The sequence below is a fragment of the Colletes latitarsis genome, chromosome 5, assembly GCF_051014445.1.
Source record: "Colletes latitarsis isolate SP2378_abdomen chromosome 5, iyColLati1, whole genome shotgun sequence".
Lineage (NCBI taxonomy): Eukaryota > Metazoa > Arthropoda > Insecta > Hymenoptera > Colletidae > Colletes > Colletes latitarsis.
Genome location: NC_135138.1, coordinates 36,265,042 through 36,282,680, shown reverse-complemented (window position 1 = coordinate 36,282,680; position 17,639 = coordinate 36,265,042). Strand labels below are relative to the sequence as shown.

Here is a 17,639-nt window from a genome sequence, read left to right as displayed (position 1 = left end):
CATTAAGGGAGCGCATATCCTCTGACAGTTTCATGTTAACAACAAATGTCGTGTCCGCAGAGTCGCGCCCAGCCATGAGCCAGGCCTGCACCAGAACTCGCGGTGTATTCGCGAGATCGACCAATCGTGTGGCCCGATCACGCCACTGCTAGCCAATCAGCGCCATTCTCGATGACGACGGTTGCTAATAATAGCTCGTATATATCTAGGCCGGCCGCGACCGCGAATTATCCACAGTCGTGCGCCGGCAGCCGACAGAGTAGGACGGTGTGGGGCGTATCGGAACGCTGTGTTATTGTTCGCACTGAGAAGGTAGGATCCGTACACGCACCGAAAACCGTCTTCTCTGCACGTAATAAAGCTCTTTGTAGGTCGAGTCGGGTACGCGGCTATTCTTGTAATATAGTTCGAGGGTGCAATAAAGTGTATCGGGGCTGCAGGCGCGATTTCGTTGAAATTCTCGGGGTGACTAGATTGTCACGCGTTTTCGAGCTTACAAGACGAGTGACATTTGTTTTTTAGCGAGATATACTTGCTGCTTGTATCGATTGTGGAATATGTGTAAACATCGCTTGTCAGTTTTCTGCGGCACGACGATTATTACAATTTTTTCGGCGGTATTTTTCGTGAATTTCGTTTACGTTTGGAAGATTATCACTAGATTCGTTGTTATCAAAATTTAGTAAAATATTCCTTCTCGAAAAACAGGTACTAAAATGATCGACGATAATTTTTCTATCGTCGAACATCGCGAAGATCGAGTTCGCAACTATTCAAGGTCGCACGACTACCGAGCGGAGCTTTATTACGAACATGTTGCATTATTACGGCAAGAGTCGAGAGAAGAATATGTTAAATGCGACGTTTGCTTCGCGACGTGGGTATATTATCGTACGCGTAGAAAACGATTACTCTTCGACTTTAACCTATTTTGTTTCTTTGCTTTCCATTAACATACAGCTTACTGATTTTATTAACTACTCGAACAGCAATAACAGTGAGAATCCCCCTTTTCTCTAGTAATAGTAATTAGTTTCAATTTCAATTTCTCGGAAATCGCGGTAACATTCGTGTGTCGTGTTTTCATGAATATGAAGTTGGCCGTAAAGTTGATTATCGGTTACCATATTCATGCGATACTAGTCGAAAAAGGTATCTGAAACCATAGAAAGATTTTTAGAGCGACGTTTAACGGTCACAAGTAGAACGAGAAAAAGTTAGTGAGTTTCTACGATGTTACAATTCAAAGAATAAGTTTTGAGAATTTGACAACGAGCAGTGGATTCATGACACCTGAGGATGAACTCGCAATGTATGATTAGTGTCACGGAGAACATCTGGTGTAGTGGGGAACCTTAAATATAGCAAAACAGAACATTGGCAACATTGTGGCGAATCTAGTAAGGACTATATAGTATCCTCACACGGTACCAATGTTCTCGATTGCACAATCCTGTGCTTAAACTAAACATTCAAATTAAACATTTGTGGTGGGACAGCTTTGACTTTTCGTTTAAATGTTTCGAATGCAGTGCAGATATGTTCGCAAGTGGGAATTGTTTTCGATTTCTTACGATCGCTCAAATATGTTCCATGTATCTACGTAAACGAAAGTGTAGTGTTCATATTGGCATGTAAAGTGGAGTTAAGTAGGATCACAAATAACCGTAATCATAAACCCTCATATTATAGTAGTTTAACCGTTGAGTACGTTTATTACAGACGACTTAGTGTTTATGGAAACGTGTGTTCGTCAGTGAACATATTTGTAAGAAGGAAAATAAACTCCGTGCAGAATTTAGCATTTATCGAATTTGTTATTTGAATTTTAAGAGTAGTAACGGAACGTTTTATTTTTTAAGCGATTTACCATCGAATGGTCAAGTTTGATTAATCGCGATAACATAAATGATTTTCGTAGTAATAATTTCCGCTATTGGAAAGAAAAACCAACTCGTATGAATCTCTTCGGAGATTCCAGTTCGCGAAGCCACCAGAACCTTAAACGTTTACTTTCGTCTGTAAACTTCCTCCGCGACTGATAAAAATTATACAATAATAATCTTATCTTTGTATTCGCTATGTAAACGCGTCGATCCACCTAGAGTGCAACATGCCGAGTATGATGATTAGTTGCAATGTTATCTAACGATAATTCTCTTCGTATATTGTCATATAAGGAAGAAAAATAGACAAATTTCGAGAAAAAAAATTGTTTTACGAAAAATACACGTACGTTAGTGCTACACTAGGTTCCCCTATTTAGGGATATCATTGACATTTGTTGAAATTAATCTTTAGTTTTGAGGATCCTTGTTCTTCCGTGACCATGACCTTACTTTACTGACATTTCGTTCTTAGATCGTCGATGGCTTCGATAGCGTGGACATTTCCATAACTCCGAAGGTTATTAAATATTGCAACTAGAGAAGTATCTTTGCTTCTTAAATGCACCTTTTTGTCTCGTTTTCATGTCGTCTTGTCCACTCCTCGCAAACTACACTCGATTATTGTTATCGTCGTTCTTGGTATAATTTAGAACTTTTTTCAGGAGACGTTCCAGATAATGGAAATATTCCGTGGGTAAAACAATCAAGCTTTCGAACTATCGGCACGTTGGAATACATTGCGGTTTATTTGGACAGATCTGATCGTACAAGCGTTAAAGCAGCCACAATCGGTAGTTCTGATTTTTTTTTTTAATATACTTTTATCGTTTACAAAAACTTATAACAGATCACATCACAAAAATAAAGTCAGTTGTATACACAGTTTTTTCAGAGACTCGATAGGACTAGTTACAACAAAAGAGCACGTTTTAATTATATTTACCGCGGTCAAGGAGAAACGTAACGCGTATAAAAGAATTTGCGATGATTTACTGGCGAGAAGCAAGTTCGCTCGAGTCACTTTCTTACACATAGGTGATTACAAAGTCGAGAGATGATATAACTGGATTTGCAAGTTGTCATGGTGAAAGAGTGAGAGGTGGTCGGAAAAAAGGAGCTGGTGGGGGAGGCCATTATTGCTCAAGGGCGTCAATTTACCGATTGAATTTAAAATGCTAATATGCATTGCAGAGAAATGGCGGTAGGAAAGATTTATGTTGCGCGGGAACAAAATATGTAGCCCAATTTGATTCACCATTCTTAAACTTTTTAACCTCGACTCTGCTTACGAGAATTGTCGAAATTGTTTGATGGGGGGGGGGGGGGGGTACAGAGGTTTTAGAAATTGATCAAAGATTGAAATTTGACTACCCCGAAACTTACAGTTAGTCTGCTCCTCTTCAGAGACATTTTATCCCTTTTTCGTAGTTTTTTGCTTGCATTTTCCTCTCTTTGATCTGCCTTACATACACGTCCACCTTGTCACGATCCCTTCTTACAGCTTCGCTAAATAATCCTTGACTAACCACACCCAATTCTTTTGTTATTCCGATTCCTTCGTAGATTAAAAGCTTACTTTTAAAGAGTTGTAATTGTTTGTATTTTGTGCATCTAGCCTGCCTAATATTGTGATCGTTGCATCACATCATCGTACCGATACATTGTTTGATAACGAGAGTTTACGATCGTGTTTACACTCGTTCCTATTTCATAATTTTTCTCCTTTTTCGCTTCTGAACTTCCTTTTCGTTTTTACAGTAAGTGGCTGAAGTCATCGCGTCGCAGAGAGTCCGTTCTTTAATGGCATAAATTCTACTAGGAATCGTCTCGCATCGCGGTAAGGCCAACGATGCACATTATTATGCTCTTAATTTATCGCGGACAACCAACAACAAATCTGTGTCACTTTAGAGATCAAAGCGAAGTCGAAGTGTAAGAAGAGTGACGGCTAGCCATACACCGTGGATTGCTTCTTTAAATTGCTGTGTAACGCTTTCGGAACGACGACACCAAACGATTGTAAATAACACTGGCATACTTGTAATATCGCTAATAATATTTCCAGCCTAGTCCGAATTACCAGTCTCGTATTACGGAACGAACATTTCTAGAAAGAACACACCGCGTACGTAAAATCAGCGACAATCGTCTACGAGTTTCTTTATTTTCGGTGAAGCCTTTGCCTCCGTGGCTTTGGTTATTCTTTTGTTCACTGTCAAAACGCGACTCGTGTTTTGTAACGACGCTGACAGTTTTATTGTACTATATTACAAGTGTCAGCTGGCTGGCATCTGTGAACGTCTTATATTTTTTTCAATAACACGATCATCCTAGGAATTTATGCCACGTCTATAGACTGCAACATTTCAGTCCGCGTCTCTTAGTTATCGAACCTTTTTAGATGAAAATGTTTGTGGTCCTGGGAAAAATTTTAACGAGCGATTCTAGAGGCCAAAATAAGACAAAAATCAAGAATACCAATTTGTTCATCGAGGCTTCGTTAAAAAGTTATTAGCAAAATTATTAATAAAATTTGTCCACCTACACGAATTTTTTTCTCAGAAGTGCGTAGGATTTTGGGGGTATGTCTATTCACCAAAAATGCTTGTAATTGACCCCCGGAACCGAAAATAATTTTTCCAGAACGATTTGAAAAAATTTATTTTCATCGAAAAATTTAGGCACCTTCTCGAATATTTTTCTTGAAAATGCGTAGGATTTTGAGGGTATGTGTAATGACCAAAAATTATTGTAATCGACTCCTACAACCGAAAATAATTTTTTTAGTATGGAATTTTAAACGTTAATAATTTGAAGAAAGCCTCAATAAAAAAAATTGGTGTTCTTGATTGTCGTCTTAGTTTGGTCTCTAGAATCTCCCATTAAAATTTTTCCCAGAGCCGAACACCCTGTATGTATGTGGTTTGCATCTACGGAATTCCCAAAATCGATTTCGATCGTTTCTATAGGCTCCACCGTTCCAATTCACGTTCCACTTGTTGCATGCGCGCAACATTTTTCCGGCCATTTCCAGTTATTTTCGTCGCCGCCTATTTTCACGCCTCGCCACCCTTGACGCGTTGTTTATCGCTACTTCTTTTCCACACTTTTTCCCTCTGTAACGCGGTATATCGACAGTGAATTTTGTATTTGCGCAAAAAGAATTTTTATCAACGACGCGCGCTTGTTACGCAATGGAGCTGTCAGAATACTCGGAAAAACGAGTCGAGTTTTACCAGAGGATCGTCGAAGTAAAATAAAGAAACTCGTAGATGATATAGACAGTAATAGGTCATAGAAATATTAAATTCTGATTAATAATAATATAAAAATAGTAGCTATAATACGACGAGGTATACGATCTACCTAGAACGTATGTACTTAGATCATTCCATACGTTCCATTGTTTTTAAACTGCTTGGTTTTCCCGAGTGCTCGGATCGGTTTGGTTCGAATTTCGAATAGCTCGAACATGCGAATGCGAGTATGCCGACAGTCCTATTACGTAATCAGCGTTCGCTCGCGCGAGTAAAGAGGCGGTAGATACACGCTGGATTTCAAAGCGTCGATCACACGTGCTCGACGATCCCAAAGTTTCGAGTTTCTCGTGTTCGCTGAGATGCTTCTCGGTAGTTCCGCGAAACTCCTCTCGCGATTTGGGTCTCTGACCAAACAAAGAGATACACCGAGATAAAAACGTCTTTGTTCGCCGCTAAAAGCGCGTCCTTTTTTTCGACGATTTCGTTTAAAACTTCCAGCAACGTCACACGCTGGAAGTTCGTTTCTCATGATTCCCCCATCGATGGCGAGCAGGCCTTCCATATCTTTCGATCTGCCATGAACCGTAGAGACCTCGGTGTTCCTCGGAAGCGAGAGTTATCGATCTTTATTCCCTGAACCTTAACTCTGTATTACAGCACGTTACTCGGTGCTCTATTCATCGCTTCGCTATCGGCGCTAACTTCCCTGGCAATTAGGTTTTATCGCAAAGTCGATCACCGCTCTGAATCTTCGCGCGTTCTCTCGAGGCTTGCTCGATCCTATGCTGGAATTAAGCCACAACCTGGAATATTCTTCGATTTTTTCAAACAAGCGCGACTCCTTTCGGAAAGTTCAGGTGTTGAATTACGAAATGGTGCTCAGAGGCAGCGTGACACATCGGGAAAATCGCGCGATCGTTGTGACACGAAACGGAATGCTCCAAAAGAATTTTTCTGCCGTTCATGAGCGATCGGAAGAATTTCTCGTTCTATCCTTGCGTCGTTTTCAACTCGCATCTCACTTTAAAGTATTATACATCCATTGGGAGAACGTTCTTCTTCAAAGACTGTTGTTCGACTCTTATTTATGTAATGTAGAAAGAATTGCGTCATTCCGCACGAGTGATCGTTCGCTGTTTCTTGGTAAAAATTATTACAAGTTTGTACAAGTATACGTAGTTCCCATTGTTCCATTGTCTAGGTCGTCTCACGAATTTGCGCCCGTATGTCGGGAACGGATCCCCAAGAAGGGAGAACATCATGCGGGTTCGGGAGACATCAATCTCCATTAATTGTTCCTTTCCTAACCGTTTCTTCGAAAGGTCGTAGATCGTTGAGGCAGTCTAAAAACGGGTTGAGCCTGTGACATGCTATTTCATTCAGCCAACGTAAACTCGTCTGGTTATTCTTGAATGATCAATATCCTAAATGATTATTTTTACCACGATCGCCTCGTCGATCGGTTACAGACTCTGTTCGCGGTGATGGGGCGTATGCTCTTTACCCACTCGGTTATTACACGTTTAAGATGGTGTGTGCATGCGTGTACAATGTGGCCGCGGAACGTAAGTTCGTTTCGTCGATTTCCTCTTTCCTTTTTCCTCGTGCCGTTTCAGTCGCGACGGTCATAGACGAAACGCACACAAACTGGCCACCGTATGTAAATTACACGCCTGGCGGCAACGAGCGTGTGGTCGCATTACGGAGTGGACAGGAAGCATAAATTTCGTTGCGAACACCAAACATAGCGCGGGAAGAGTGGTGCGTAGGAAACGCCAGGGCAGCTTCGTGTTTTCAGTAACTGACATTTAGTGAGTTCGATGGATCTGTCCGTGTCTCGTTGGCATTAACTCGTTCGCTGGCAACGTTCAATTTTCCTTGTTTAGCGTTTATCCTCGACAATTTTCCAAATTGTAAAGCGTTAAATGCCCCTAGTTGCGTTGTAATTGCTGTTTCTAAACGCCAGAATTCTGACTCGATGCGTCGTTGAGGTTTTAGTGATTTAGCAGTTTGTAAAAGTAACACATAGTTAGCTGTGGGTAAATCATTGTTATCACACTATAGGACGCTGGTAAAGTAATTTGCCGCAATTAAAGTTGTATAATTGTTGCAGTTTCGTCGTTCCCGCGTCTAAGAATCCGTGCAAGATGAATATTGTATTTCTTTTCGTTTTAATCTTGATTACCCGTGGCTCCTGAATTTAAAATATTGACGGTCGATAGAGGATCAGCAAAAAGAGAATGGATTTTCCCGATTATAGATTCAATGACAACGACGGTAACAAATAGTTGGCGAAGCGTGCGAGGCACCGACTTTTCAAACTTTTTCTTTTGCGTCGACCTTTCACCTTCGTCGTACGCCTTCTGCCAAGTCGAAATTTCTCCTTGGCTAACACATTATTGTTCTCCAACAGGTTCGTGCTTTATCGTCGTTTCCCTTTGTGCATTTTTACGATGGCCTTGCCTCGCGTTTCTCTCCTCTTTTCTACCTGGTCGTTTTTCGATATTTGCTCAACCCGCGAGTCTATTAAGCCACGCGATCACTCCTGGGGCGAGTTTATAAAAAAGAACCGTAGGAAAATTAGCGTTTTGAAAACTTATCGTCGCAACCTTGTCATTTAACGTGAGATAGCGTAGGAGTTGTTGTCCTCGAACGCTCGGGAAACCCGGATAGCTTGATTATGTTATATCGCTATTGTTTATTATTTAATATGTTTTTACCGCTCAGACTGCTTTTTAACTCTCTCCATCTCTAACCATTGTTGACTTCTTGTTCGCAGTGCTTTGGAATCGAGTCTTGCAAACCGAGAAAAATCGATCGCGAGTCTCGTGGGAGTTTGATGGGATTTGGATAGGCGAAAATTGGCATGTTCTCTATTGGCGATCGAACGCGTACGTTGCAGAAACGACAGCCGTAGGAATTAGGCCGCCCACGCTTATGTCGACGACCGTACCGAAAAAGCACGATAAAAGCTTTCTGACCAGATGGGCACCGGTTGCGCAAGAGAGTTTGCGCTCTCTGTACCGCGGTCTCTTTCTCCTTTTGTGTTCTTTTACACACCGTCTACGTACTATGTAATGGCATATCTGTCCCCCATTTTCTTCTGTTCCTCGCGAGCAATTTTTAGTACGCGTTTTCGATAGAAGGACTCGATGCTCTCTCGAGCTTTGTTGCTCTCGTTGGGTACACAGCAACCGTGCATCGAAGCAAAGCAAGCTTCGTAACGCCGACCGTGTCAAGCGCGAGTCATAAATACACCAGCAACGATATATCGACCCTCTCGGCCCCCTTTCTGAAAAGCGTCGAGACGCTCCGAAAATCCCGGCAACGCGATCGTCTTTCGCTCGCCCGCGCGGACCAAGTCAGTAATTAATCTTTCTCCGATCCTCTGGATTCCCTCGAACATGTACCACGGTCCTCGCTAGCGATGGGATCGAGTTCCGATAAGAAATTCTAAATCTCTATCTACAGAAACATCTCGTTTCGTACTTAGACGCATTATTTGAACATATCCCGACGTGTCGACGTTTGTGGCATGCTCGATTCCATCGCTAAATAGTTCTTACCGTGCCGCACGTGACGAGAGTTCCACAGTCGCGCAGAAGGAAGGAACACGGAACAGACCGTTCGACAAAGAAAATGGTTTCGAGTAATTTAGAGAAAGAATATTTTTTTTAATTCGCTCTCCACTTTTCCCCTCTTGGTTTCTGTATAATTTATTTGCATAGGTTGTTGACGAATATTTCGTGCACGACGATGAAAAAGAAATAAACGACGGTCGCGGAGCACAGAGCTTCATTGTTGGCAAAACGTAATCTGCGACGTAACCGATCGACGTAAACAGTTCTCTGCAGCGCGCGCGATATGTGTGCCCCACGTCGTCGATCAACAACCGAAAACTCCCCCAGTCCCCTTCGGGCGGTGTAAAATTACGTTGAGAATGTCAACAGTACTACGAAAGCCAACAAAGGTTTCACTGTGCGCGAGTTTGAGAGCTCTGTGCTCGGTTCTATGTAGGGATTTGGCGATAAAGTCGATAAAGTTTCCGCTGCAGGCGCGATTTCGTCGCGTTAGAGGAGGAACGAACCCCCCACGAACACCACGACACAATACCCTCGACCAGAACGGTCCCTACGAATCGGAAGTGTGCTTATTATTAGGCGGTCACTCTACGAATAGCTTGGATGCACCTTGACGCAAAATAAACTATGCGGCGTTTATAATTTTTAAAGTGGCGATCTTCGCTCGATCGTTCATTCATTCACCATCATTCTCCCTCTCGATCGGGAGGATTCCTACTCGATGTACAGCGAGGAATCCTCGATAGCAATCGTTTACTCTTACAGTCGTATGAAACTGAATCGAGTGCTCAAGGATACTTTTTCGGCCGCGAATTGCGTCGGATACGATTTGTATTTTTATGTCTGCCAACTCGCCTCTGTATCTGAGACACGGATAGCGTGAGTCTGTAGGTTTGCTCGAAGAAACGAATAATAGACTTTAAGAGAAGTAAGGGTAAGATCGATCGGGTCATCCTAATGCCATTTTACCGAAATAATTCGGGTACAGTTCGAAAGTTTTTGGTTTGAGAATCTTTGAACGGGAGATCAGCCGAATACCGAAGCGTTCGTGGCATACATCAAAATCAAACGGTTTCTATTTATACGTTTAACAGCGTGCAGCGGCGACGGCTTCGATCGGACACCTGTTCCCATTCAAACAAACCCGAATCCTCGATTATTATTTCAATCTGTTGCATCGCCCCTACGGCTTTACATAAGCGACCGATTAAGCGAGAATATTTGTACCGTGCATTGCACCATATCAGCTTTATTGTTATTATTTTTCCAAGTCCTGTGACAAACATTCTTCAGAAGTTTGGAGGGTTAAAAGAACTCGTAAAGTATCGCTCTTGTGGAAGATCTAGATATTAGCAGAAGCGTATGATATCCACAAAATAAAAGAATTAATATTGCTCGAGGATTCGTCGCTTTGTTTCGCGATGTTCGCGTGGCTATTTTTGTAGCGCAATTTCAAAATCTAAACGCTCTTCCTCCTTCCGCTTCATGACCTCAATTCATTAGATTTCTCGCTATCCATCCTCTCTGTCGTCTTTCCGTTTAATTAATGGGAATAAGTACACGAGAGACAATAGCAGGAGAGTAGAAGGAAGAAGAATTTGTTTGGAAGATTATATAGGGTTTTTATATTTGATTGTTCTTCAAAAATAATTGCGACGATCGATCAAATCGTCAAAAATCATCCAAGGATTCGTGTAGGCTTCTCGTTTGGAACTTCTTCTGTCGGTTCCAGAAAGAAGATGTTTCCACCGCGGTTGAATGATTAATTATCTCTTTCTTATCTTCGTTTGTATTTGTTTTGTTTCGATAATGAAGTTCGAGTGTTAGGCAATACGTGTACCAAGAAAACCGAATGTCGCGAAGATATGTTTATTGTACGTAGTTCGCAAGATTATCTATCCGTGATATCCACGATCGTTTGTATCGCGAAAAGAGGAGATAAAGAAACTGAAGTTTGTTCCAGTAGCGTTTCGCTGTTGACGGGTGTCTTGCACGAATGTGATCGACGAACAAGGATCGCGTAAATAAATGAACGATCGCGAGTCGCGCAAAAATCCTGAACGATGGTGGGACGGGCGCTAAAAGCTTGTCAATTCTCGTCAAAAATACATGCGAGGTGCACGAAACGCGCACGCGTGTCTGCCCCAGCGTGTCCTCTAAAAAGAAACCGTGCGTCCTCCAGCAGGCTAGAGCCGGCCGGTTTGTTTTCGGGCATCGAATTCTTCGGCTGTGCCTCGTCGCTGAGTTGCCCAACCTTCTCGGGAGGACATCCCTCTTTCTCTCTCGCTCGTTCGTTTTTTACCGAGACCGCCAATTCTCGATACGCTAGTGTGCGCGTGCGCGTGTACGTGTGCACGTGAGAGCCACGTTTCGTAAGAATTTTATCGTTCCGTATTCGGAGCCTAATGCCCTTGCAACTCCTCCTCCGTAGCCTTCTATGGTTCCTCCTCCGCTGACTCTTTCGCCTGCCGCGGATCTCGTCCGTGTTTCTTCGTGTTTTCGTGGGGCCCGGTTACACTTTCCAACAAGAAAAGAAAAAAAAAAAAGAATGGACTTCCTCGGACCGGATCTGAACCGCGGTCACAGACTACAGGCGAGGGCCTTTCTGCCAAAGGCATATTCCCACTGACCTATATGCCGTCGAGGAAGACGTTCCTCGCGACCGCGCGAACCGGAATTTTGCGATTGGTAAACGACGAGTACCACTCATGAATAAATTTTTTTTATTTCCTTTGCTATTATCGAACTATTTTGTTACCGTAAATGTCGTTGAACCACGCGTGGTACCATATGTAATACGCCAGAATCTTTGACGATCCACGAAGGCCAGTTACACTCCGTAGCATCGATAACGATCTCCGGCTTCCGGTTTCGTTATCAGAGTACCGCCTGAATTCCTCTTTTGTTCTCACGTGCATCCAAGCTCGATAGCCGACGTATCAAGGTTGTATCAATAAATTTCTCGTTCCCCAGGAAAAGGAATACGCAATAGAGGGAACGGATGAAAAAGTGTTGATTTGCATACTTATATTCCATATAATCATAGAGGTCTTGCTTGTTAACGAGGGGTGTCTACTAATTTTGTTGATACATGGGTAGACTATAATCATTTTATTTAGAAATAATTTAATGGAAACTGGACCACGCTCATGGACGTTCGCTGTTCTTGTTCCAGGTTAAATGGTAATAACCGACCATGTACAACCTGAATGTGAACGTGAATCCTAGTCCAATGGCTGCCGCGGGTCTTCTCGGTGTCGCGGCGGCCGAGGTCACGCCAAGGACACCGGAAATCGTAAACTCCCTAATCGCCATGACCAATCCCTTCGAGGGTTACACGAACGAGAAGAGCAGGGATCGTGCGGATTCGACTAGCAGCGGTGAGCCGAGCCCACCGAGTGTTCAGCACACCTGTAGTCAACTCATTAAAGAAGGTACCCATCCGGTGGTGGCCTTGATAATTCTACCGGGTCGCGTCTCCATGGTTTCTTTTGTTTCGTCTTTCTATATTCGCGATTCCAAGGCTGGCTCGGTCTTGTCAGCGTCTTAATACCTAATTCTGGTTTCCAAAGCCCCGCTATAGTGCGATTGTATAGTCATGGTGCTCGTAAAGGCGATTTTGTACATTAAATTGCTTTCGCGCTCTTTTCGGAACTTTGTACACACGTTGCACCTCGACATCTTTCAATTGTAACACGAGGAATCTGTAGATATAAAATATAGAGGGTGTTTCGTGACGAAAATGAAATATATATACCGTACTACAATTACTTGTGCGACATGTTTACGTACCATTTGTCAATCTATGAGACGTATACAAGATGTTACGGTATGAACAATATGCGAAAATTTGACTAATCAGTTTAAGAATTTTAAAGACGTTTGTTATTATTTAAAAAGAATCAAAGTCATCTTGACTTTTTTTTTAGATGGAACTGTATCGTTTCTTCCTCTTGGTGTGGTAGAGGGCATCAAAGCAATTTTTACTGACAGTCAACAGGGACAAAACATGGTAAACGTACAATAGCTTGATTTAGTAATAGTAGATTGAATCAGTTCACTATTAGAAGACTGTCCACTACTTAGTTTGCTTCAAACATTATAAAGATTTGTCCAATGCATTCGTTATGAAACACCCTGTATGTTGAAAAAATGAAAATTAATAATAACTCGCAATACCGTATTTCTAAACTGCCATTTTCTTAATAAAATAAATTCAATTTTCCACACGTGCAAAACACTTTTGTGAGTATATCCTAATCGGTTCGTCGTTTGTAATCCCTGCTATCACATATAATAATTTGCAGGATTGAAGTTGACGTTACAAACGAAAAGGCGGGCTAACGGAAGCGGGGATGACTCTAAGAAGAGAACGAAAAAGGAGGACGGTAGCGCGGACGACGAGGAGGAGGACGAGGGGAGCAACAACAACAACCGCGGTGGAGTAAGAAATCCTCACATACTGTTCTCGTTAAAACGATAAAACAGTCGTGACGTCGGGCGATTGCGCTGTAAGTCGGCGTTTCCATCGATTTCAAGGGTTCTCGAGCCACCGAGTCCTCCTTGATTTCCGGCCGGATATTCCTTCTGTCTTTGACTGTTATATTATAGTCAAGCACTAGCATACGTTACACTATCAACTAGTAGGGAAGTTATTACGATAGAATCTCTTCTTTTAATTTAAACGCAAAAGCTATTGTGACAAATACTATGGGGAAGAAGTAATTCCATAACGCGCAGAATGTTAGAAAACACCTAAGTATCGTTATTTGTATAGATACACACGATGAGACGTAATTCGTGCTATAACTTACGAAGAAATAAGCCAAAAATGGATTGTGGAACATGCGCTTACTCGACTATGTTTCGACTAATGAATTTCTACCTATGTTCCATTTGATATCGTCATAATTCACTTTCCTACATTTGTATCTCCAAATGTCCTTTCACGAATAACGTCTCCATGGTGATTAACGCCTCGCTAAAGCAAGATTAGTTTAGTAAACGCCGTGAAACCCTTCCAGCTGACACCGGAGGATGAGGAAAGGCGTCGAAGGCGGCGCGAGAGGAACAAAATCGCTGCGACCAAGTGCCGACTGAAGAAGCGCGAGAAGACAGTGATCCTGGTACAGGAGTCAGAGATCCTCGAGACGCAGAATCACGACTTAAAGTCGCAAATCCAAGAGCTAGAGACGCAGAGGCGCAGGCTGGTGGACATGCTGAGCCTCCATGGACCGACATGCCTGAAACAGGGCGGTTCGGATAACTCTTACCAACAGTTCGCGGAACCCGTGCATCTGCCTAGTTACCAGGAAAACTTTGTACAACCTCCGCCAGCGTTGAATCAGCCTCAAAATTGTGTCACAGAGTACCCGGTGAAGGTGGAAGAGTACGAGGGTGATTTCTACCGACAAGAGAGCCCCTACGTGCCAACCTCGGATGCCGGTTGCACAGTTTAGTAGCTTTATCAATTATAAGAAATTCCTGCCGCGCCATTTTGGGGAGCAATCTCCGAGGAGGTTAGGTTTACCGGTTGGAGAAGCTGCGAACACGGCTTTGCCATAGATCGGACTCCGTGTGAGGGTAAACGGAAGGTTGTATGCATTCCAAGAAGACATCAGAGAGTGTGAATATCGATAACAATTGGAGAATACGTTGTTCGGAAAACGTTTGGAGAGTCTCGTGAATGTCCTTCTCGTTGGATCTCCCCTGTCACATCCCGGTAAGCCAGACTCTCCTAGATCTCCTTCCCTCCTCTGTTGCAAGTCTATAGCACGTAAGTTGATTATAATATCATAATTTTGCGCTCTTCTTTCTCTCTATCCATTTTCTTTAACTTTTTAAAGTAAGTTGTTTCCCTACTTCTCTTCTCCTTTTTTTTTTTTAATATGCTCCTTTATATTCGAAACGTTCGACGTTAGAACGCTTGAAGACATTCCTTGAAAGTAACCCTTTTTTTTTTTTTTTTTTTTCTGGAAAATAAGTAACCAATTCCTTGAATATAAGTACTGTGACATTCTAAGGTATAATTAATATAATCGGTACGTGTAAGATAGAAACGAATGACTCCTGTGGTGCTCGAGATATAAGTGAAGTCGAGTCGAGTTGTTGGACGTTAGCGTATTTTGGTGATATACATATAAGGGTTCCTGGTAGAACCTTATAAACGAATAAAAAAAAAAAAAGTTCTCTTTAATCCCTAACGTTAAATGAAAGAATATTCTTGGAAGGAAAATTTCACTATTGGTGCATGCTGTAGATCAACGTTGCAATCCACGATATAAAATCAAAATAAAATCACGAAGAGAAAGAAAACCGAGCGCTGCCAAGGTGCTTTCGTTACCTTAAGCGAGAATCGAGAAAACCCCTTATAAATTACATCGCGTTAGTGCCGTTATTTTTTACGTGACCATTTCTCGATTCAACAGTGAGAGAAAGTTTAACCCGTAAGCACGCAAGTCTTCTGATATTGATTACGACTATCATATTGCTACGCGATTACGAAACGCGTTCAGAGGATACTTATACTTATACGAATAATCGAATGATATTTAATATTATACATGTGCATATTTTATACAGATACATATGTTATATATTTACACTCGCAGACACGCACATATATATACACATACGCGCGCGCGTCATTAACAGTTAATGAACACTTAATTACATGACAATTAAATGTTTCATTAATATGACAAGAGCCGAACGACATACCTCAATTTTTGTGGGTAGTTACCCTCCCTCAGTGCGTTTGTGGTGAAAATTTATTTCTAATGTCCAATTCTGCCTTTACGTAATGACTCTGATTGTGTAATTATTGAAATTTATAATTGTTGAATCACGCAATGCGTACACCGAGTGACAGTGATGCGAGAGAATGCCAAAGAATTATTAGAGACATTGATCAGAGTAAAAAAAAAACAAGGTGTTATATTTTTGTTACCCGAATGTCAACGAAGGAAGAGCTTGGCAAACGCACTTTGGGCTACGCTTAAGCGTTCGTGCAATTTATGAAAGCTAGTTTAATAGTGAAACGCTTCGAGTCCACGGACTAAATGCTTTTCATTTTCGGAATGTTACCGCCAGTCGATCCAACAAAGGAGAAGATTTTTCTTGCACTTCGTGAGTCAGAAGTCGGATAAAGTCTTCCTGTTGTTGTTCTTCACAGTATGCAATTTATGTGATTAACTCATTTCTATCTAGATTTTGTACTATACATACAGGGTGTTCGGCCACCCCTGGGAAAAATTTTAACAGAGGTTTCTAGAGGATTCAAAATAAGACGAAAATCAAGAATACCAATTTGTTGATGGAGGCTTCGTTAAACAGTTATTAACAATTAAATTCAAACATTTCAAATCGTTCTGGAAAAATTATTTTCGGTTGCGGGGGTCAATTACAATCATTTTTGGTCATTAGACATACCCTCGAAATCCTACGCATTTTCAAGAAAAAAATTCGAGAATGTGCCTAAATTTTTCGACGAAAAAAAATTTTTTCAAATTGTTTTAAAAAAATTATTTTCGGTTGTAGGAGTCGATTACAATAATTTTTGGTCATTACACATACCCCCGAAATCCTACGCATTTTCAAGAAAAAAATTCGAAAAGATGTGAAATTTTTCGACAAAATTAAAAAATTTCAAATCGTTTTGGAAAAATTATTTTCAGTTGCGGGGGTCAATTGCAAGCATTTTTGGTCAACAGACATACCCCCGAATTCCTACTCAGTTTCGAGAAAAAAATTCAGTACGATCGGAACTTTAAACGTTGATAACTGTTTAACGAAGCCTTCATCTTTGATTTTCGTCTTATTTTGGCCTCTAGAATCCCCCATTAAAATTTTTCCCAGGGGTGACTGAACACCCTGTATACGTATACACCAACATTTTAACGAATCCAATAAGTACCTGCAACAAATACATCGCTTCTGACAGATTCCTCATATGTACAAACATGGTACTCATTCGTTTTTATTAATATTTCTGAGGATGGACTATGTACAAAACACAAGGTATAAATGGGTTAAACATCTACGAATGTTATGTATGTTTGTAAATGCGCAGGACAAACGTCAACACGTAACAGTCACACACGTGTGGTGCTAGATATATATATATTTGCTTTTTATATAAATTTTATTAAGTTGCCCGAAGAGAGTATTTAATAGTTTAATATACATGTTAAGCATGTATTATTAACGTCTATTTACTAATTGCAGAGTTCAGGAAGTATCAAACATATTAAAACAGAGTTTATATTTATACGCAAATCTTTTTCTAATGCTAAAACTTTAAGGATTCAGATAGTTAAATCCTTATTAATATTATTGCCGTATTGGATCTGTAACAAACTTATTGCAAACACATATTGTCCAATTATTTCTTACATGTAATGTGCAGACTGTTTGAAAGTATTGCATTTTTTAATTAAAAATATTCCGATCATGTTTGCAACATACATTTGTCAGGAATCATGGACTAAATTTACAATTCCTTTTGAAAAAGTAGAATATATTTTGATAATTATGTTAGCTGTCCAATACATACTGCCATTATTAAAGTTTCAGATACTGTTGCTCGTGGTATCTGGCTTATAGGTTCATCGTTTTAGTAAAGTATATTGAGAAGTCTCTAGGGGTTAAGTGCAGAGTAACTTTAATAACAAAGTAGCAAACAGTATAAGATTTTATTCGTCATAACAAAATCGTACTATCGTCTTTTATTACCGAGTACCTGGCCATGGATTGTCCATGCGACGGCTATTTTTCCTTAGGAGAAATGCATTGAATTTAAACTAGAAAAATGGCTGACAAAATTTTATCATTGTAATTTGAAAAAAAATTTTATTCTTAAAATAAAAGTGCCTTCGATATTAATATCTTTTTACAATTTTTATTTTAGG

The 17,639-nt window shown here is 41.0% G+C and overlaps 1 protein-coding gene across 7 annotated transcripts; it reads left to right on the top strand.

Moving 5' to 3' along the window:
- The first annotated feature begins 236 nt into the window (after positions 1-236).
- On the top strand, positions 237-17,613 carry Atf3 (Activating transcription factor 3). 7 transcript variants are annotated; one of them, XM_076765162.1, is made up of 7 exons: positions 243-312; positions 2,552-2,680; positions 3,648-3,726; positions 3,801-3,908; positions 11,906-12,164; positions 13,038-13,174; positions 13,755-17,613. In XM_076765162.1, exons 5-7 carry the CDS (start codon positions 11,927-11,929, stop codon positions 14,187-14,189), a joined length of 810 nt encoding a protein of 269 aa, XP_076621277.1. In that variant the 5' UTR covers positions 243-312; positions 2,552-2,680; positions 3,648-3,726; positions 3,801-3,908; positions 11,906-11,926; the 3' UTR covers positions 14,190-17,613. The 7 variants fall into 7 exon arrangements, with proteins under 7 accessions (XP_076621280.1, XP_076621273.1, XP_076621278.1 ...); XM_076765163.1 differs by lacking the exon at positions 2,552-2,680 and having other exon boundaries at positions 242-312; XM_076765161.1 differs by lacking the exon at positions 3,801-3,908.
- Positions 17,614-17,639: the final 26 nt, after the last annotated feature.